Source organism: Alexandromys fortis, unplaced genomic scaffold (assembly GCF_014885135.2).
Source record: "Alexandromys fortis isolate MF-2015 unplaced genomic scaffold, M_Fortis_MF-2015_v1.1 scaffold_48, whole genome shotgun sequence".
In the NCBI taxonomy this organism is placed as follows: domain Eukaryota; kingdom Metazoa; phylum Chordata; class Mammalia; order Rodentia; family Cricetidae; genus Alexandromys; species Alexandromys fortis.
In genome coordinates, this window is record NW_026067947.1 from 3,659,045 (window position 1) to 3,681,204 (window position 22,160).

Here is a 22,160-nt window from a genome sequence, read left to right on the forward strand (position 1 = left end):
AGAGAGAGAGAGAGAGAGAGAGAGAGAGAGAGAGAAAGGGAGGGGGAGGGAGGGGGACAAGGAGAGAGAGAATATGCAAGAGCTTTGGGATACCCTTAAAAATCAACTATTCAGATTACTGGCACATGGGAAAGAAGAGCTACAAGCTGGGGCCATGAAAAACCTCCTCAGTAAGATAACAGCAGAGAACTCCCCAAATTTTGGGAAAGACAAGGACATTCAGGTACAAGAAGCGTTTAGAACCCTAAGCATAGATAACCACAGAACTATGTCACCGTAACATAGCATAGCTAAGTTGTTTAGCATAGATAACCACAGAACTATGTCACCGTAACATAGCATAGCTAAGTTGTTTAAAGTATAGGACAACACAGTTCCAGAGAAGCTAGGTAACAAGGAGAACCCTAAGAGAGACATACATGGATCACTCTGGGAAGAGGAATTAGACAAGGTCTCCTGAGTAAATTTGGAGCATGGGGTTGGGGATAAGAGAGGGCAGGAGGGGAGGGTAGAAGGGAAAAAGAAAGGAGGAGGGAACTGGAAGGTCAAGATGGGGGAAGGACGGAGAGGAAGAGCAAGGATATCTTGACTGAGGGAGCCATTATGGGGCTAGTGAGAAACTAGGGAAATTCCCATGAATTCACAAGGATGACCCCAGCTAAGACCCTAAGGAATAGTGGAGAGGAGGCCTGAACTGGCCTTCCCCTGTAATCAGTTTGGTGACTACCTTAATTGTCACCATAGAACCTTCATCCATCACCTGACGGAAGCAGATGCAGAGAGCCACATCCAGTACAGCACTGGGCTGAGTCCCCAGAGTCCAATCATAAAGAGGGAGGAGTGATGATATGAGCAAAGGTGTTGAGACCATGATGAGGATACCCACAGAAACACCTGACCTGAGCTAGTGGGAGCTCACTGACTCCAGACCGACAGCAGGGTGGGGGAGACCTTCAGAGGACCAAACTAGGCCCTCTGAATGTGGATCACAGTTGTGTGGCTTGGGGGGTCTGTGGAGCCACTGACAGTGGGGCCAGGATTTATTCCTAGTGCATGAACTTGCTTTTTGGAGCTCATTCTCTATGGAGGGATACCTTGCTCAGCCTAGATACTGGGTGATGGAGGGGGCGGGGCTTGGCCCTGCCTCAAAGCACTGTGCCAGACTCTGTTGACTTCCCACGGGGAGGCCTCACCCTCTCTGAGGAGTGAATGGGGGCAGGGGCAGGGAGAACAGGAGCAAGGGAGGGAGTGGGAACTGGGATCACTCTGTTGATCCCAGAGTGAAGCTGGTTATGGTGGTTTGACTGAGAATGAGCCCTATAGGTTCGAGCATTTGAACACTTAGTCTCCTGTTTGTGTGGTTCAAGCGCTGAGCTCTCAGCTGTTCCTGCTGTCCTGCCTTTGCTCTGCAGCCATGAACTCTAATCCCCTGAACCTGTAACCCCAATGAAATGCTTTCTTTTATTCTGATTTTTTTAATTTTAGTGTTTGTTCTGCTTTGTTTTTCTAGACAGGGTTTCTTTGTGTAGCCTTGACTGTTTTAGTAAGCCAAGCTGTCCTCAACTCAGACATCCTCCTGCCTCTGCCTCCCAAGTACTGGGATTAGAGGCGTGTGCCACTGCCACCCTGCTTATGCTTTCTTAAACAAACAAACAAACAAACAAACAAACAAACAAACACAAATGGCAGGACCTGGGGAGATGGCTCAGAGTATGAACTGCTTGCCAAGCAAACACAAGGACCTGAGTTCAGATCCTCAACTTTTTTTTTTCTTTTCAGATCCTCAACATTTTGAAGAAAAGAAAAAAAAAAAGCCAGGCACTGAGTGAGGAAGATACCCAGCAGCAATGTCTGGCATCCATAGGCAAACACAGAACATGTGCACACACACACATACACATGTACACGTGTATAAGGCACAAAGCACAAATCTGGACTATTAGCACTTATCCTGGCGGGCATCTTGTCTCTGCCATTTGGCTTTCAGTTAGTAAAAAACGCTCAGATGACCACGACTGATTTCCCTTGGGTAGCGGAATGGAGTCATCATTGTCAGAGAGACAGAGAGAAAGGCTGCTCTATGAATGCTCACAGGCGAGTCTGTGTGACCCCAGCTGGGCTGAATGCTGTGTAGAGTGCATGGAAAAGACAAATGTGCAGCACAGGTGTGAGATATTGGGTAAGAGCATCGCACTCAACAGTGTATATAAAGTACATGGCTCATACGTACATCTAAAGTAGTTACTGTCAACACCAAAAGGTCACTTTTTATTTATTTATTTATTTTTAGGTATGCTTTCTATTCACGATTCTCAGAGCAGAAAAACAAAAGAAGCTACTTAGGGACAATGGCTTCAGTACACAAGAGAGGACTTGCTAGGAGTAAGGAAGAAAAAGGATTCAGTACAGAAAGCAACTGAGCCAGCCTCACTTGCTCCTGGGAAGCCTGGTCTTTAGACCCATGACTAAACAGTAAATGCCCAGGAGTGAAAGGTGTGTGTCATGTTTAAAAAATGAGTGAAATCTTGCGGGGTCAAACCACAGGAAGAATGGCTCAAATGCAACAGGAAGCATTTCACAAGGCAGCCAACCACAGCACAGCTGGCCATGAGAACAATCTTCAGCCAGGCCCCACGGCAACCAAACGCTGGAGTCCCCACACTGAGCTGCACCTCAGCGACAGGCTACCAAAGTTATCTGGGACAGTTGGAATCACAGGGAAGATGGTGGTGTCTATAACAGCTTCAAACCCAAAGATGTATGGGGGGGAGGGAAAGAAGACAGAATTATGTTTGATTTGAAAATGTGCTGCACTTTCTTTAAAGGAATGTAGAATCTTCCTCCAGGAAGCCACCTGCCCTGGACCATTGCCTCTGGGTCAGATTTGCCTGATGGGAGCAATGAGGATGAAGAGAGATAGCGAAAAGGGGCTGCCACTTGCCAACCTTAACACTTGCCTGACACTAAACTATGTGACAAGGACACAGTTCTACTCACTGTCTGGTCACCTTCCATCTCCCCTACCTGTGTCCTGATGTTGTAGAAACCCCCTGGCTCTCCAGGTGGAGAATCTGCCATTCCTAGGGATACAATCTCTAAGCTCTATCCGACTTGACCCTGAAGGCCTGAGACCTTGCCTTTCAGCGTCCATACCCTTTCTAAAGTTCTTTAGGCTACCATACATTGAGCTGCTCTGCAATCATGTTAGCAAATTAAATGTCACACATCTCCAAAGTTATTAAAATCTTATAGGTATAGAATTCAACGCTTTAACTGGACACTGTGCTACATACATGCCTGTAAGCTCCATACTTGGAAGAAAGAGAATCAGGAGTTCAAGGCCAGCCTCGACTACATGAGAAGCTGTCTCAAAAACCAACAGAAAACAACAAAATAGAACTTTTAAGATACAAGTGTAAGTGAGTTAGTTATTGGCAATGATCTCAAAATAAAACACAACAAACCAAACCCACAAAGTTGACTGACTCCTTCTCCATCAGCTGGTCGAGCATGGAGTCTTTTCAAGAACTCTTCACTCTGATTTTGCCAAGTATGTTCCAGTAAGATTTCTGCTTTGTTCGTTCTAAACCTAAGCACGTCCACATGTTAGGGATTAAGTTGATGGGTTACTTTTCATGTCAGGAGAGCAATGGTATAGAACTGATGATTGGGATGCAAGGGGGGGGGGAAGGGGGAGAAATGGGTGCCCCCCTCCTCCCCTGTACTGTCCTGTGACTTTCAATTTCAAGTGAACTACCCACGACGTCCATCACAGAGGCCTTGCTCAGCAGGAAGGTATACCAGAAGGCCCAGTGCAGACACTAACTTTCCGAGTCAGGGGGTGGCAGCTGTCTCCCACTTGGCCCATGGGTGTGCAGATCCTTATGCTCTTAATCCAGATACTGACAGCGCAGCACATGCCTCCTCCACACTGCGAGTCTTTGTCGCAAGCCTGAAACGAAATAAACCAACAGATAAATAGAGAGAGCGGGAAAGGCTCAGGCTCGGGAATTCTAAAATCAGCGGGGAAAATCCCCTTTAAATATCCCAATGCCCAGCCAGTAAAGTACTTGCAACACACACATGAGGACACGAGTTCAATTCTTAGAACCCCTCAGAAAAGCCAGACATGGTAGCTTGCGCTTGCAATCCCAGCTCTGGGAAGATGGAGCAGGCTAAGCCTTGGGGCTTGGTGGTCAACCAGTCTAGCCAAACCGGGGCATTCTAAGCCCTGAGAGAAACTACGTTTCAAAAAAATCAGGTGGATAGCACCAGAGGACAGCATCTGTACTTAATGTCTGGCTTCCACTCACATGCCCATACATGTGAACACCTCACCCAACATGTATGCCTACACACATATAAAAGTATCCCAACACAGTGATTTTTTTTTTCGAGACAGGGTTTCTCTGTAGCTTTGGAGCCTGTCCTGGAACTAGCTCTTGTAGACCAGGCTGGCCTCGAACTCACAGAGATCCGCCTGCCTCTGCCTCCCAAGTGCTGGGATTAAAGGCGTGCGCCACCACCGCCCGGCCCTACGCAGTGATTTTTAATAAACTAGAACCATGAGCTCCACTTGCTTATGTACAGCTGCAATCACATTGATCAGAATGTCTCCATGGACTAAAGAGCTCCGGTGTGAAGAAAGCCAGGATTAAGAAGCAAGGAGGGCGGGAGGGGGACAACAAGTCGACTCTCTTCTTCTCTGCTCTATGGCTGAACGTGAAGAATGTGCTTATGCTGGCCCTGCACTATACACAGCCATTTGGAACTGCACAAATCAAATCACAAGATTTTATGACTATAAACTGCTGACTATATGGGGCCTGGCTTTAAAAAAGACAGGGATGCGGTCTCCAAATCTGGCACAAACTACCGCAGACCTGGAAAGGCACCCATGCGACGTTTAGAAGTGCTCGTTTTCCCCTTCAAATATTTGCCCTGTGCTTTGTGAGACTGGGTGCCGCTTGCTGGGTACCCTGATTTTCATCATTTCCTCTTTCAAAATAAGAACTCTTCAAGGGTGGGAAGGGACGGGCCAAGACTTTTGCCCCATTCCAGTCGTCTTTCAAGTGAATGACATGCAGAAAGAAACTGACTGCTTAGAATCAGCAGAGGCGGACATCAGAAACTCAGTTGAACTAGTCACAAAAGTCCTTTAGGTGAGACAGGCACAGGGCAACAGAGGCAATTAGCAGCGGTAATTTCTTAAAGTACACACCCAGCATGCATAAACAACAAGTGCACACAGCCAAAGAATCAGTGTGGAGGACTTCCCATGTGGCGGTAGCAAAATGGAGCCCAAATTTATTTGCATGAAAATGTATCCTAAGAACTATGGCTCTTTCTTAGAGACAGCAACAACAAAGTGATATTTTGTTTCAGCAACGTCTAGCAATCTGTTGTTCAAAAGAAGTAGTGGCTTATTTAACTTTGGGTGACTTTTCTTCTTTTATTATAGGATGATGTTTATACATTCTCACCTTCGGATTTTTGTCTGGACACCAGAAATCATGCAAACATGACCATCATAGTCCTTAAGTGTTAGATCTACTCCACAATCTTCTGCAATATGGTTTTACTACATCTATATGAAGATACCAAGTTCAAAGACTGTGTGTGTGCACACACGTGTATGTGTAATAAAGGACTCTAAATTCTGAAACCCCAACAGCTCTTTTTCTAAGACCATAAAAAAAAAACCTCCAGAAAATTCTTTTAAAATTCAATCAATCTCTTAGATGCTTATCACCCTGTATACATTTTCTCTAGAGAAATCACTGACTTTTTCATTGGGATCCAGATGGTTTCTGTCAGGAGGACCCAACTACGCTCTATTGCCATGTTGCTTTAGAGAAGTTTTTCCAATACTCTTTTCATAACATTGAATTAACAACAACAAAAAAAAAAACAAGAGTCCACATGACTGTACCACCCCCACCCCTGAACCCCACCAGCATGTAAACATAAAATGAGATAAAATTTCATTTCATAACAAAAAGCTTCAGTTGGAAATTTACAGAGAATTGCCTAAGTTTATATCTTTTTAATTAGACAGCTGTTTCCTGGTACCCTTTATTCTCCTTAACCCATTGCGGAGCCATGCAAGCAGTGTCCTGTGAATGGAACCGGGCAACACTTGCACTGCCCAGGAACCTTGGGGGCTTAGAGGATTAGGAAACACTTAGAAAGAACCAGCAGGGGAAGGAGGGAAAAACCCACCCAATCATGTTTCCATTCGCATGTGTTACAAAGACACCTCAGAGACTTTTGTTCACTCACACACCAACTGGCTACTGATGAAGTTTTAGAAATGGTTTTAACAATCTCAGCTCTAATAAATAACACAAGGCATAAAATCAAATATCTATGGGGCATAACTCAATGCTGCCATAGCCCCAGAGCTTTCAGAATGCAATCTGTACCCTGAGAAACACAGAGAAACCCATCTTCATTTATTCAACATGATGACCCTTTTTTTAAAAACGACATGTTATTTTATTACCTGTCTGTCATCGTTCCAAACACATCTACATTAAAATCAAATGTGTTCTTAGATATTAAAATTGATTTAAATAAATATGCTAACAACTTTTTTTTTCTTTAATGAGTGAAACAACAGCGAGGGTTCTGCTGGGTTATTAAAACAGACTTCTGAAATGGGCTATTAAAGACTTCCAAAATGTGTTGCGAACTCTCTCTTCAGATAGACAAAGAGAAAACTCAAGAGTCAAGAGAGTTGAAGGAATGGGCCGTTTCTAAACATGATGAAGACGGTCTCTAGTGACAGCTTGCTCCATCACTAAGCTCCACGAGGGACGTATCAGGAATCAAACTTGACAATTTATCTAAGAGGAACTTCACGACGAAGAAGGGGGGGGGGGAATAAAGAATGACTTAAAATAAAAGAGCAGCTGCCCAGCAATCCAGTAAAAGAGCCCACAGTTGCTTTCCAAAGCTCACACATGGCCGCGACCCAAGGTACTTCACAGGGTACTTCACAGGGTAAGACCCACCCGGGAGCTGTGGAATTTGAGGTGCATGTCCTGCTCTTTTGCAATTTAAGGAAAGGCGATCAGATTTGGGGGTTGAGAATTTCCAACCCCTGGAAAAGAACTTTCTCACAGTGGAGGTGAGGGGTGGGGAGAAACTTCTTGGCGCTACTAAATAGAACAGCAGACCAAACCCAAGGTGCGGGAGGGAGAGGTGAGGAAGGCACTGCTAAGGCAGTTTGATTCCTTAGTGCGCCTGGCTCTTCCCTACCTTGGGAGGAAGACACACGTTCCCAAGTGGCCAAAGGGAAATCCGGGAGAATGTTACACCGGGCACACCCTACCCGGTGCCTACACACCCCGGGCCTGGTGTCCCGGGGCGATCCGGCGCGACAGGTGCGCGGGCAGCTTACCCCGGTGATGACCGCGGCATCCCCGGCGGGCGGCGTGAGCAGCGGCGACAGCAGCAGGAGTAGCAGTAGCGGGGCACAGCGCGGGCCCCCCATGGCGTCCCGGGTACACGGCGGCGGTTGGGGCACGCGATCGGGGACGTTGGGGACGCGTGGCCGCGCTGCTCTGCCGAGCCGCGAGCCTGGCGGCAGTTAATAAAGGCGAGCCCCGCGGTGACTCACGCCCAGCAGCACGCGGGGGGCACGGCGCGGGCACACACCCCGCGCCCCACGCGCACACGCGCACGTGCCCCCGCGCCCCACGGGCACAGGCGCCACGCGGGCAGAGCCCCCCGCGGGGCGCCGCAGCCTCAGCCACCCTTCCTGTTGCTTTTGTAGTCTCTGAAACCCTCCTCCTTCGCTGTCCTGCTTTCCAGAGCTCCACGTGCTCAGCCCCCACACTCTCAGAGCACATCATTTGCTATACAGATGGGCAGAGGGTGCCCACGACGTGCCGGGCGCGGAGGACACAACTGCCCTGTATTTGTGCGCTTTTGTTCAGCATGTCTACAGTGAGCGCTCCGTGAGTGCCAGGTCCTGCCACCGGCTCTGAACTGCAGTGGCATAACTCAGAAAGGACAGACAACAAACAAAAACACAAAGCGGGAAGCGTGGAAGGACGCTTCCACGTAGAGTGGAAGAACAAAGCACCAATCACACCCCAAACCCACATCTCTTGCGAAGTGGAGGGCCTCGGCTGCCCCTCCAGCTGTGGGAGCCTCATTTACGTTTTTGAAATGACTTCCCCTGGTGCCCACATCTGTTCCTGACCCTCTCTGCCCTGATTTCCCTCACGTGCATGCGGTCCCTCCCCTCTGCAGCTTCCAGCCAGCTTCAGGCAGAGCAGGCCGCTGCCAAGGGGAAAAAGAGAACTCCCAATGTGTTCTGCCAGCCTGAGGCCCTGGGAAGGAGGCTCTCTACAACTTCTCTTCTCCAGCTCAGGAAACGCCAGATCTTAAATGTGATGCCTTGGTTCCGGTCACTAAAAGCTGTGTATCTGCGGGATTCTACACTCCGCGAGACAAGAGACAACTTTGCCCTCTGAATCCCTAATGTGGCTCCAATAATATCATTTTACTTGCTTCTAAAGGATGATCAAACTGACTTGTTCTAGCCAGGCACGCCTATAACCCAATAGTCTAAAGGCAGAGGCAGGCAGATCTCTGTGAGTTCAAGGCCAGCCTAGTAGACCTGGCAAGTTCCAGGACAGCCAGGACTGTTGCACAGAGAAATTCTGTCTCAAAAAAGCAAAACTAATTGACTTGTTCTGAGGTTTGTGGGGGGGGCGGGGGCTCCCACCTTACTCCTAGAATACGTGGGACCTCAGATTTTCCCATGTCTCTTGGGATCACAGACCGCTGAAAGGCAGATGGACCTTTTCAGCCTCTTTAATCAATACAGTAAGGAGAGCTGGGCCAGTTACTTTCAGACTGTGGGCTCCCCCATGCCAAAGCATTCAGACAAAATGTAGAGGGGGGAAAATGAACAAAGGGCTAGGGAATTATTTGAATGTTAAACAGCTGGGTATTTCAAACCCCAGACCTTTGGCTGAGTTTTAAAGCCTTTTTGTATCCATGTTTTCAAGGTCAAGAAGCATCCTGAGACTGAAAACACAAACGGGATCAAACCAATTTTTAACTTTGAGAAAACTGTTAAAAAGTGGATTCACAGTAAAATAAATGGAAACAGTAGCAAGTGACAGGCTGGCGGAAAGTTTCCTTTTCCAGTCACCATGCCAACCAAGGCATGGGAGTGCAGCCCGGGGAAGGGGGGAATGTAAAAACCAGTCAACATGGACTTCAACATTCCTGCCACTTTTTTTTTTTATGGCCGGGTTTATATTTGTTACTTTTGAATGCCAACTGGGTATTCCCTACTTTTCCAAGCATAAAATCCAGGCCATTTCTACACAGGGAAGTACTAGCCTTCCATTGTGATTGGCTTCTTATAGGGCTGTTTGCAAAAACCGACTTCTAAGACTGTTAAATCAAGGTTGGAAATGCTTCAAAATACACTTGGTATGGGGCTCTTGCTTTTCTACGCTGAGGTTGGAACCAAGGGTACGGACACCCCGGGCAAGCACTCTACCACTAGGCTACACCCTGAACCTCTTTGGAGACCTCTTAACGGTTTTAATACTTTAGAGAAGAAATGAAAACGCTTCAACACAGCTTCTTTGGACCAGTAGGCAAGTGATCAGATCAAGTCTGATTACAACTCTTAGACAAGGAAAGATGCAGCGATGGAGCAACACAGAAACTGAAGTTCTGCTTCTCTGCTGCAACCTCAACCTGTTGTTATGATCAGTCACGTGGTCAAGTTCGCCAGGAACGACTGCTGCATGAGGTCCAAAACTTGGGGGTTCAGCGTGCAGACTGGCAGCCTAGCAGGCCACCACTGCTTAGCTGATTTGACGGTGTGACAACAGTGTCCAAAGACCTCCATATTTGAGAGTTAGAGTGACCTGGATTGGAGTCTTTCTTAGCAACCAGACTGCCCTATGACCCCTTAAAGTCTGTTTTGTTTCCTATGAAATGAGTGTAAGATACCAGCTTCCTGGGGTCTGGCTGTCATGGGGATCAAAGGGAACCCCTGTAAAGTGCTCTGCACTGAGTCTGGGATAGATTGGGGGGCATGCAAAGGGGACCTCTCGTTAAATCTGACAGTGTGTTCTCTGATAGGTTCATTGAACACTGATACTGCTGTTTTCTGTCCTGCCCACTTAATTAGACCACATACACTTGCTGCTAGGAGCCCACTTTCCTGAAAATCCTTCTTGCATTAGTCAGCACTTGAACAATGAGTAACAGCAGTTTCACAGCAACAGGAGTACATCCCATGTGCAGGGACAGAGACGGGTTACAAGCCAGTGGCACACAGCGCAGATGCACCTAATCTATGTGGACCATGAAAGCCGTCAGCAAAAGCCGAGAGGAAAAGAGACCTGGGGCAGGGATTCACCTGCTGTTTCCTGCAAGAATATGGGACTGGACTGAGGTGACCCCGGAGAAGTATACTGCCTTACAGCTGTCACACAGCTGATCTACAACAGTCGCTCTGGAACCTCAGCTTTATTTGAACTGGTTTATTATTTCCAATCTGGATTACACTAAGTATCACCTAGAAAGTTATGTTGAAATTCTAGACCCAGGGACCTGTGTCTTTATTTGGAAGGAAGATCTTTGCAGATACAATCAACCAAACTTGAAGTCATATTAGATGAGAATGTGTCCTAAACCCAAAGACTGATACCTTTGTTTAAAAAAAAAAAGGTGTGTGTGGGGGGGGTGTGCATTTGTATGTGTGTGGGTCCATGCACACACAGCACATGTGTCAGGTGGCTGCTACCTTTTGTCTGGGACAGGGTCTGTCACTAGACTGGATCCAGAAACCTGTTGAACAGTTCCACATAGGTCAGGTTAGCTGTGAGCCTCAAGGACTCTGACTGGCTCAGCCTCCCATTTTACCATTGTTGGGATTACGGACTTGTCACCACACCTGGCTTTTGTATGAGTTCTGGAAACTGACCTCGGGATACCATGTTTGAGATGCAATCACTTTGCTGACCAAGCTATCTCCCTGGCTTTTGTGATAGGAGTGAGATAGTGGATACAGAGGCTGATGTGCTACACATCTGCCAGCCCTCCTCCCCGATCGCTAGCCTCCAGAACCCAGAAGACACAGGAAGAGAACATCTTCCCAGGCTTAAGGCCCTGCCAGCACCTTGGTTTTGAACTTCTAACTTCTACAACTGCAAGAAAACAACTTCTGATGTATGAGGTTATTTTCTGCTCGCTTCTCCCAGCGCCTCTGGGAAACTACCCAGCTGGGTGGGGCAGGATGGTTGCACAGCACCTTGCTTCTGTCTCTGCCTGGAACTCAAGGCTGACGGCGTGGTGACTAAAACAGGTCACGTGACAGTTCACCTTGCTGAGGACAATGTGCTTTGTGCTGAGATCCAGAAACCTGGTGAACAGTGCCAGGTTCTACAAGAAAGGGGCAGTTGGTGGCTTGGACCCCTTAATAAGTTCAGGGCACTTTGACTGAGCCTAAAAATTCCTATGACAAAGGATAAGGGATTTCTGTGTCCTTTTTTTTTTTTTTTTTCTTGTTCAGTCCTCAAGTGACACAGTGTGGAAGAGTACAAACGTGCAAGCTGGGAGCGTTTGGTTTGAAGCAGGCAGTAAACCACCACTCGCTCACTCCCTCGACAGGGACTTAGGAAGCACAGACTGTAGAGCCCTGACTTGGCGGCTCAGTAAGTACATCATTTGCTGACCAGATTACTAGGAATGTGGAGAGGAGCGTGACGGATGACTAGAGTATCAACCCATCTCCTGGCAGGAGAGAAGTGCAGAAACCTTGTGGTAGTCAGGAGGGTGGCAGTCAGGAGGAGGAGGCGAGGACCTGTAGTGAGTAGGAAGGAGGGAGGAAACTCAAGACTCACTGTGTGAACTGGCTGACAGGAGGGAGGCTGGAGCTCACATGGGTGTGGGCAAAGGCGGGCAGACAGACAGGGTGAGGGGAGCCGCTGTGCTAAAAACAGAAACCGCTAACCAGTGGTTTGTCAGACTTTAAAAAAAAATTCCCATTCTATATAATGTAGCCACAATGACTAAGATTTAGGTAGGAACTTGGAAAACTGTGATCGATTGTTGTCTATTTTTTGGTGTTGTTGTCTGTCTGTGTTTTTGTTTTGGGGTTTGGGTTTTTTTTTTTTTAAGTTTTACCAGGACCCAGCCATGCCTGTCTCTGCATTGCCTGTGGCTTCTTTTTATTGAGTACTTGGGAGACCACATGTCCTGAAAAGCCAAATAATATTTCCTCTCTACTGCTGAGAGAAAGCTTGCTGACCTCTGGTTTGTCGTTTGTGCAGAGGGTTGCTGCAGATGCGCATGTGTCGTTTGTGCAGAGGATTGCTGCAGATGCGCATGTGTACATAAAGGCCGGAGGGCAGCCTCAGCTATCATCCTTCAGGCTTCTGCCACCTTGTTTTGTGGGAGAGGGTCTTTCACTAGGCCTGGGATTCACCAAGTAAGTTAGGCTGGCTGGCCAGTGAGCTGCCTGTCTCTGCGTCCAGTGCTGGGGTGATCTGTGCACACAACCCGCCAGTCTGGCTTTATTTTACCTCGGCTACTTGTGCTTGTGACTGAGCTATTTCCCCAGCTCTGCTGCCTCTAGATTTATGTGTTAAAGACAAGACTACAGGGCTGGAGTAGCAGCTCATCCATAAAATAAAAATAAAAATGCAAAAATGAAAGAGCCTCTTGCTGCAATTTTGTCACCATCTCCTTTGCTGAATCTCATGTGGGATGTACTTTGGAGGCCCCAACTCACTCGTATAACCCATATTCTTTGTGACATTTTGGATATTGCCCAGATATTCTGCCTTATTGCTTGATGTCTTGCATATTCACTTTACTATCACTGATTTCAATGACCCGGCACACAGTGGGTACTTACTCAATACTGATGGCGTTTGATAAGAAAGATCAAGAACCATATGCCTGATTCTCCATCTTGAACTAAAAGCCTCGGGCATTTTCTCCACCACTGAAGAAGAGAACTTCCAGATTCTTCTTCACATGTCTGTGTTGTCCAAAGTGATTCTGGCTTTGTCAAGGACTTACTTTGTGTGTGTCTTTTTCTTACGAATTATTATGATAGCATAATAGGTGGGCCTGGTAATTTCATCACTGGGTTTTATTTGTCTTTGTGTAAATGACTTTTCATTTAGATCTGTTCCAGAAAGTAAGATAGGGTGTTCTCCTTTCTGCTTTGCCTCGGTCCTCTATTGAGAAGCTATTCCACACGGCTCCTCTTGTCAAACCCACAATACCATCCCGCTATCTTTCTAAAAGAATCGCCGTGTTTTAAATGTGACACAAGAAAGGAATGGCTTTTATAATTCTAAATAAGACGTCTATTTTAATCTAGTTCAATGCTGACGATCTTCTCTTTATTTTCAAAAATAAATCACCAAGATTCAATTTGAAAGCCAATTGTCGACGGAGCACTAAAAATCATTTGTTCCATTCAAGTGGTAATGTACGGGAAAGTTTATCTATTTTTAAATAGTTGAAATATTCATTTAGGAGAATGAGCTTTCTTAAAACAATTAGTACACAATGACTTTGAGATAATATGAAGGGTCACCCAGGAAAGATGTAGGTGTACTCATAATAATAACGCTGACTCTTCTCGGCCGGTTTTTTTTTTTAATGCTATTGAAGATGGGCCTAGAGGCAAAAGCTTGTGCATCATGTGCTGTCGTCTCCATTCAAAGGAAGAGACAATTATGCAAATGCGTGGCATATTTGGTAACTTTCCTGATGGAAAAAGGAGTCTCACAGAAGAAAGGGATTTTCTTAAATTAAAAACCACGACTAGGTAATCACTCTATCATGCTTTCAGGTCAACATGAGCTAGTTATCACACCGGAATAAACCCCGTCTAGCAACCTTTAAAGACTGAAGGCCCTGGAGGAAGTAATGAGAGAGATATACAGGAAATAATAGGTACAAAACTTTAGAGCCAGCTCTGGTGGTTGCTGTCTCTAATCCCAGCACTCAGGAGGCTGACGGGGAAGGCTTGTCAGGGGGCTGGGCTACAGAGTAAAACCCTGTCTCAGGTTTGTCTTTTCTTTTTTTTTCCAGGACACAAATCGATTGTAGTATTTTCCTTTCCAAAGTACAAAGCTGCCTCCTATATTTTGCATACATTAAGGACTTAGTAAATTTCAGTGTGTCTTCTACAACACCCCAGGGACCCTCTGGGTGAAGCTCTTGAGTGCCTGTTACAGAAGAACAAAGTGGAATTTGGAAGGATCAACCATGCCCTCTTGAGCCGGGGTAACTGCTAAGGACCTAGTAGGCTCTGTTGTCAGGCATCTGTTACCGCTTCTCCTCACGTTTACAGCAGCGCCACAGAGCCGTGGGTGGCCTATAACTAGAAGTAAGAAACGGCAGCGTGGTGTGGGCGTTCCATACACTCCTTCTTCAAAGTTGTCTCCACAGTCTTAGAGCCATTTGCTCACTTTCTAGATGTTTCTGAGCCTCCACGTGTGACTGGGATGGGGCTTCAGAGCCCTAGCCAAGGATCCACAGCCGCCCTACTTTCATGGTACCCTAGAGCACTCTCCTCTCTCCTTTGCTGTTTCTGTTACTGACTAGAGTTAGTAGATTCCAATACAACGGCTGGGGATGAAAAAGTAGGGAGACGGGAAGGTGGCTAGAGACCCGTTGATTGGGGTGTAGAACAGAACAGTTCTCCCTGCTGGGTGGGTGGGGTACCAGTGTTAAGCAGGGGGATGATGGTTCTGTCTTCCTCAGAACTGATGAGATGCCACACATCCTGCTCAGTATCCACTGGCTAGAGTCAAGGGTTATTTAAAATGGACTCAGTGGCAGTCTGGTTTGTTGATGCATCCAGTTTGTGGAAACTAATAGATTTCAGATTTTTATGTGTCTAGTGGAATGTGTAAGTTTTTATAAGAATTCTATCCTGTTGTGGGAGCTGCGGGCCTCTTCCCACAGCCCAGCTCTTGGCTACCTGGCTAGCTTATGCCCCGAAATAACAACACACAAATTGTATTCATATAAACACTGCTTGGCCCATTTCTATTAATGTGTGTAGCACCCTTAGGTGCACTTACCAGGAAGATTCTAGCCTACGTCCATCCTGGGTCGGAGCTTCCTCGCGTCTGCCTCAGAGAGCAGTGGCCTGGCGTCTGAGCTCACTTTCTCTTCCTCCCAGCATTCTGTTCTGTTTACTCCACCTATCTAAATTTTAACCTATCAGAGCCAAGGCAGTTTCTTTATTTAACCAATGACCTTCCTCCATCACTATCCAAGCTAGATGGTGGTGGTGCATGCCTTTAATCCCAGCACTTGGGAGGCAGAGGCAGGCAGATATATGTGAGTTCAAGGCCACCCTGGTCTACAAAACAAGTTCCAGGACAGTCAGGACTGTTATGCAAAGAAATTCTGTGATGAAAAATAAAATAAAACAAAAATTTCTATCCAATAAAATTCTTCCTCCTGTTTTCTCTCTTATCCCCTCTTCCTCCCTCCCTCTCTCTCTCTCCCTCCCTCCCTCCCTCTCTCTCTCTCTCTCTCTCTCTCTCTCTCTCTCTCTCTCTCACTCTCTCTCTGCAAGGGCAGGTGCTGTTAGAACAAGAGAACAGTGTGTGTGTGTGTGTGTGTGTGTGTGTGTGCATGCACGTGTGTGTAAAGTTATTCAGCAACCCTCTACATTATTTTTACAGTAGCTTTTGAATCGAACATGACTTGAAAATAAAACTAGAAAGAAGGGCCGAAGAGAAGTCTCTGCGGCTAAAGCTCTTGTTGTGCCAGTGTGGGGCCAGAAACTAACATAAATGCCAGGCGGGCATGGGGACCCCCTGCAATGTTTGCTGTGGAAGGCAGAGATACAGAGCCTACATCAGAGAATAAGGTGCAAGAGTGATTGAGGATGACCTTCAGCACCTCCGTTGGGCTTCCATGTGCGTGCATATACACATACATGCACGTCCACACACGGGTCTGCCCACACTCATGCCAACATGAACATGTGAAAACATACACAGAAAATGAGGAAATAGCCAGGTGTGGGTAGTGCATACTTTTAATCCCAGCCCTTGAAAGGCAGAGTCAGACAGATCAGCCTGATTTGCTGAGTGAGTTCTAGGACAGCTAGGACTACATAGAGAAACCCTGTCTCGAAACAAACAAATAAATATACAAAAGTCCAAAAGTAAAAACTGGAAAAATACCAAAAGAATTAGGAAGCAGGATAATGGCAAGGAAACCTGATCACACAGCACCAATGGGGCAGCCACCAGATGACCCTGTCTGGCTCCAGGGACAGGCAAGACCTGCTTGAGCCTGGGACACAGCACATTCAGAATATGCTCTTCCTAGCCACCTGACTCCCAGCTGTCTACTGAGATTGAACTATGGCAGTTGAGTTGAGTCAGTGGAGAGCACTCCCAGGCTGGAGGACACGTCACGATGCCTTATCATTAGTCAGGAGGCTGATATTCTGATTCTATGACCTGGAGCCAGGATGCTGGCTTGTCACAGTGCTCTGCTCCTTGTGTGGCACACAGACAGCTTAGACCGAGTCTATGAGGGTCTTGCTGGGCCCAGATGGAAGCGTGTGTGGAGCCCGAGGCTGACATCAGGAGCCTTCCTCAGCCACCCACAATGAAGGCGGAACTCACTGGTTTGGATTGCTTAGTGGAGTCAAGAGAGAACCCACTTCCACCTTGCTTGTGCTGGGATTTCAGGCATTAATTTGCCTGGCTTTTCTTTTGTGGACCTGGGGATTAAACTCAGGTCCTTATTCTTGGGCAGCAAGCACTCTACCCATTGATCTTCCTCCCCAATGGGTGACTAGTGACCCCCACTCCATATATATATATATATAATCTTTGTATACTGCTATGATACAAAGATTATTGGAACCTGAGACTGAAAACAGTCTGAATGATGAAAGTAAAAAGGCTTTAGTCTGAAACCAGCTGTTGTGAGCTGCTTCCTTGAAGATCTGTAGGCCAAAGCTGCTTCTGAATAAAATGTTCTCTTCCCCCTCCACTTTTTCTACATCTTGGAGTGGCAGGGTCTCGTGTAACTCAGGCAGGCACTGAGTTCAGTATATAGCTGAGGATGACTTCCTCTACCCGCCTCTACTTGTGAGTGTTGGAATAACAGGTGTGTGCTACCATGTTTGGTTTATGCCATCCTAGGGCTTGGGGCTTTGTTCAGGCTGGGCAAGCACCTACCAACAGCAATACATTACTAGTATTGCACTCGCTTCATGCTAGACATCATATGAAATGGTCAATATGAATCATCTTATACAATCCTTCCCACACCCCGACTGTCAAATGCACCATCATGATTGAGCACTTGACACTTGATGGAAAATTCTTACACTTCACCTCACTTCATCAACCCTGTATGACCAACTACTGTTGTCCTATATAGGGGCTCTATGATCCTTTTGCAAATCTTCATTTAAAACTCAGCACAAAATAAATGTACAAGAAGAGCTATATACTGCAATATTTCTGTAAATGTTTGCAGCATGTAGTGACCAAATGAAGGGGACAAGCACATTCATCTTTCTAAAGGCTTGAGTGATGGGGACCTTTGACATCCACTTGTCTAGGTTCTTTGATATGGAGTTGTGGGCTTTATTCACTGTGCGGCAGAACACTGGGCCGTGTTTCTCAGGTGTAAGTCAAGTTTGGTATCTGCTGTCCAGATTCTTCCTACCCTGAGAAACTGCAAACTATATAATCTACACAGAAAGAGCATAAGTGTTTACTTAGGGAAAAAACAAATAAGAGATCACGGAACCAACCTTGATTCAGCCTCTGAATCTACATGGTCTTGGAAGTCCACGCGGTCCCCTTTCCAAAAACATCTTGTTCCTAACCCCAATCTCAGCACTTTCCTGATTGCTTCCTAGTGTGTTGACCACTCCCTAGCTTGTTTTTCCCAGTTGTCCCAGATACATACAGATCCCTGAACATTTTCCGATTCTTCTTCCTGCCAAGGCACAAACATCTCAGGACCTTTCTCCATCTCCAGGTTTTGAAGAACCAAACTTTGATGTACTGAATTCCTCAGGGTTTTTTCCATTGCAAGCAATGAAACGCAGCTCACATAGCTCTAGTGAAGGGCAAACTTACAAGCGTCCTTGAAATTCTGTATGTGTTGCTTCCATATCTGCAGATCCGAGACAGACACTCTTGGGAGATGAATCATGCTTGCCCTGAAAATGTGCAGGCATTGTCTTTCCTGTTATTAATCCCTAAAGAATGCAAAATAACAATATCCACACAGCTGTATGTAAATCCTCTTCTCCATGTTACATAAGGGGCTGGGCATCTGTGGATTTGAGTGTCTGTGGGGGTACTGTAACCCATCTCCTATGGTTATCAGGACATGACTGCCCGCTAGAAACTAAAAGAGCTGTGTCAGGTACAACCTACTCTTCTATCATGACTTCTAAAGGTTGGTCAGGTTGTCTAAATATGGTGATTCTTGCTCACTCTGGGGAAGAGAGTCTGATTTTCATTTCACATTCTCTCTCTCCCTCCTCCCTCCTTCTCTCTCTCTCTCTCCTCTCTCTCTCTCTCTCTCTCTCTCTCTCTCTCTCTCTCTCTCTCTCTCTCTCTCTCTCCCCTTTCTCTCTGTTAAAGAATCCAACTCCTCTTCCTTTCTCACAGTAATTTCAGCAGATGCCCAGGGATTATGTCTCTGGATTATTTTGAATTAGACACTAGTGGCTGAACCACCTCCTCTAGCCACAGGGATGAAACAATCTGATTAGACGGTGCTATTGACAAAGGGACAAGGGGCAGCGAGGACATAGACAAAGGTGATAGCGTAGCCCCCCACTTCTGAGCAAAGCAGGGTTACTCTGACCATGCTTACCAGCTACCAGAACCATTCCCATTCTTCTCAAGCCTCAACAAGCAACCTAGCTACCTGTCTCTGTTACTGTACCAGAGCACCTGAGATGGGACAATGTATAAAAACAAAACAAAACAAAAATAATCATTTGATTTCACCATTTCAGAAGTTGGAAAGTCGTAGAACATAGTATGGGAATGGAGAAATGGCTCATTGGGTAAAGTGTTTGTCTGGCAAGCATGAAGACCTTAGTTCAGTCCCCAGAATCCACTTAAGAAGCCAGGCCTGGTGGTGCATGGAATCTCAGGGATGGGGAGGCAGAAACAGATGGATCCTGAGTCCAGGGGGCTCTTTGGCCAGCAAACATGGACGAATCAGCAAATCCTAGTTCCCAGTGATAGACTGCCTCAAAGAAATAAGATTGACACATCCATGAGGAATAAAACCGGAGGCTGACACATGTGTACTCTCCTACACACACATCATACACACACACACACACACACACACACACACACACACACGGTATGTGGTACCAAGGTTTTGAAATACCTTAAACTACTTCAAGTCACAGATGAAAGGAGAAAGAGCAAGTGAGCCAGAGACAAACCACAATGGACAGCCTGGCTTCACCATGAACCATTCCGCAGCACTTCATCTACGTCCTGAGAAGGGCATTGATGACCTCATCACCTCCCGAGGCCCCACCTCCCTGCATCGCAATGACAGACTCCCGCAGGAATTTAGGAGGGAACAAAGCAGGTTCAAACCAGAGACTTCTCAACCTCCCTGGGAAGCAGGGACATTTTCAGTAAGAGCGATTCTCTTTTGCAAGACCATTGTAAAACCCTGTATCTCCTGGGTTTCGGTTTTCATACACCACACACTGGCTCTAAAAATGGACTTTGTATGTTGAAACTGCCCAGTTATGAATCCCACCTCTTAGCTGACTACATGTTTTCTCTCTGCACCAGGATGAGGTAGATGAGAATGAAATTAGTGGGTGCTACTTCAGAGACACATGGCAAAGAGACAAATGACAGAAAAAGCCAGAAAGGAACAAAAAACAACCCACGATTACTCATAATAAAGATACCCTCAGACAATGAGACCTTATGGGTCTGAAATTATGAAATATTTATAGAGCAGTTGGTTTTGTTTGCCAGTGTAAACTACTTGTTGTTTTTCACATCTTCTCTCTGCTTTTATTAGAAGTCATGGAAACTCTCTCCTCTCTCTCTCTTCCCTCTTCTCCTCCCTCCATTTCTTCTTTCCTTCGCCTCTACAAATTCACCTCCTCACATCCGAACCTTTCTTGGCAAATCCTTTACTATGGCTGGGTCAGTCATTAAGGAATACATGAATCTAATAATAAATGCTTCCAGAAGACATCCTGCCCTTGAATCAATACTAGCACAATTTGTATAATTTAAGTGTGTGTGTATGTGTGTATATGAATGTATCAAGGCCAATTTTTTTTTAACCTTAAAATGATTATATTCTTCAACAGGACCTTTGGAAGGGAAACCACAGCATGGCCTTTTCTGTAGATTTCTTCTCAAATTTGCATACATCATAAATTACATTTTTGTAGACTGAATCATCAAAAGTTCGAAGTAACTCAGGATTTTTTGCAGTGAATCACGGGCTAATTCTCACATTACAGGAACCTCCACACTATCTTACATAAGCTTCACCATTCACAGCCCTGAACCTGACCTGGATTCCCAGTGAGAATGACCCTTTTCTGAGCCTCCGGAGTCCAGGCTTCCCAGATTCTTCCAGCATTTGTCTTCATTGTTGTCACCAACCTCATTGCCTCCTATCTCCATGACTTCACACTTTGTTTTCAATGTTTACTTAAGGTAAGGTGAACATATAGAACCAAAAGAAACCCCCAGATTTCTTATAACTTTGGTACAATTTATTAATTATAAAGTTTGTAGCTATTAAGAAGTGGTGTGGGATTTACTATTCCTAATTGTCATATATTTTAAAGATAACTGCACTGCAAATATTCATAATCAACTGAAAAGGATTTGTTATGACTAAAGAGAACTAATTTACATGTAGTGCCTCACGTATGCTTTTGGGTATTGGGAACACTGCAAATCCACTTTCAGTGACGAGAGCGCCTTATAACCACTGTGACCCTGTAACCATCAGCAGCAGTGTGGCCACACAGGAAGTTGAGGTAGGACGATCACGTAAGCCCAGAGGTTTGAGGTGAGCCTGGGTGGAAAAAAGGACCCTATCCATCAATAAACAAAATGGAAACAACAAAAAAGTAAGCAGAACACAATGGTTTGTTGTTAGCCATAAGTATCTGTTAGACAGTAGAAACCTTATTTAACTCAAAGTTCATTTCCTTTGGCCGACTTCCCCCAATCTCCTCTCTAATATGACAAGTGTTCAAATAGCTTTTTGAAGCATAAAAATCTCAGATTGCAGCTTGGAGTAGAACTGCCCTTGAGGAGCTATTCATCAATTGTCTAGAGACATGTCTGTTATTTCAGGCAGAGTCTCATGATGTATCTAAATGTCCTACATTGATCAAGACTGTACCACAGACAGGATTAGCTAGCCCTGGAGTCAACAGGCTAAAGGAGAAACCCTAGGCCCAACAAAACCGAGTTTCTACAGGTGAAGACTTCCCCCAAATAACCAAGCATGTCCATTACAAGTATTATAAGCCCTGTATCCCTATGCAGGAGAAGGTGGGTATCATTCATGTTTGCTTTGGGCTTTTCCTTGCTACCAACTCTGGTGTTATTGAACTGTGATTGGTCCTCTCTAGACCAATCCTTTCCTCTTGGCTTTGAAACCAATTAGGATAAACTTCTGCTGCTTGGAAAAGAAACCAACTTCTTGTGATGTTATTAGCCAGGAACTTTGCTCCTCACTTGGAGGTGGGTTGAAGAAGGCTGACTTTGTCCCACGTGTATGTCCCTCACAGCCTGAGAGCTCCACTTGTACCTTCTTCCCCCTGCTCTGCCCTGCAGCACTGGCCTCCACTTCCCAGCTAGCATCTCCCAGGAATACAGCCCTCTGACACCATTCTGACAAGAGTTCGTTTCAGCATCTCTTGTAAGGGCAGACCTTAGCATGGTTCTGCACCTGGTGGGTACAGATAGGCCAAACATCAAGTTTTGCTCCAAAGAAATGAACTTAATTGGACCAAGTGGCAGGTGTATACAGTCCCAGCTATTCAGGAGCCAAGATGTTCTTTAGAACCCTGGGGTTAGAGGCTAGATTGGGAAACATAGTGAGGTCTCATGGTTTTTTGTTTGTTT

At 45.9% G+C, this 22,160-nt stretch overlaps 1 protein-coding gene across 7 annotated transcripts in view; it reads right to left on the reverse strand.

Annotated features, from left to right (window-relative positions):
• Prok2 (prokineticin 2) overlaps positions 1-22,160 on the reverse strand; it is a 339,608-nt gene that overhangs the window by 8,348 nt on the left and 309,100 nt on the right. For 2 of the 7 annotated variants that reach the window (XM_050149347.1, XM_050149346.1), the window contains one exon: positions 3,834-3,952. Coding sequence is in view for 4 of the 7 variants with exons in the window: in XM_050149352.1 (XP_050005309.1) it covers positions 3,827-3,952; positions 7,406-7,498 (219 nt within the window). In the remaining 3 variants the exon portion in view is untranslated. Of the gene's footprint in view, positions 1-3,826; positions 3,953-7,405; positions 7,810-20,834; positions 21,100-22,160 lie in introns of those variants that run through there. The other 5 variants (XM_050149352.1, XM_050149353.1, XM_050149350.1 and 2 more) reach the window with 5 other exon arrangements.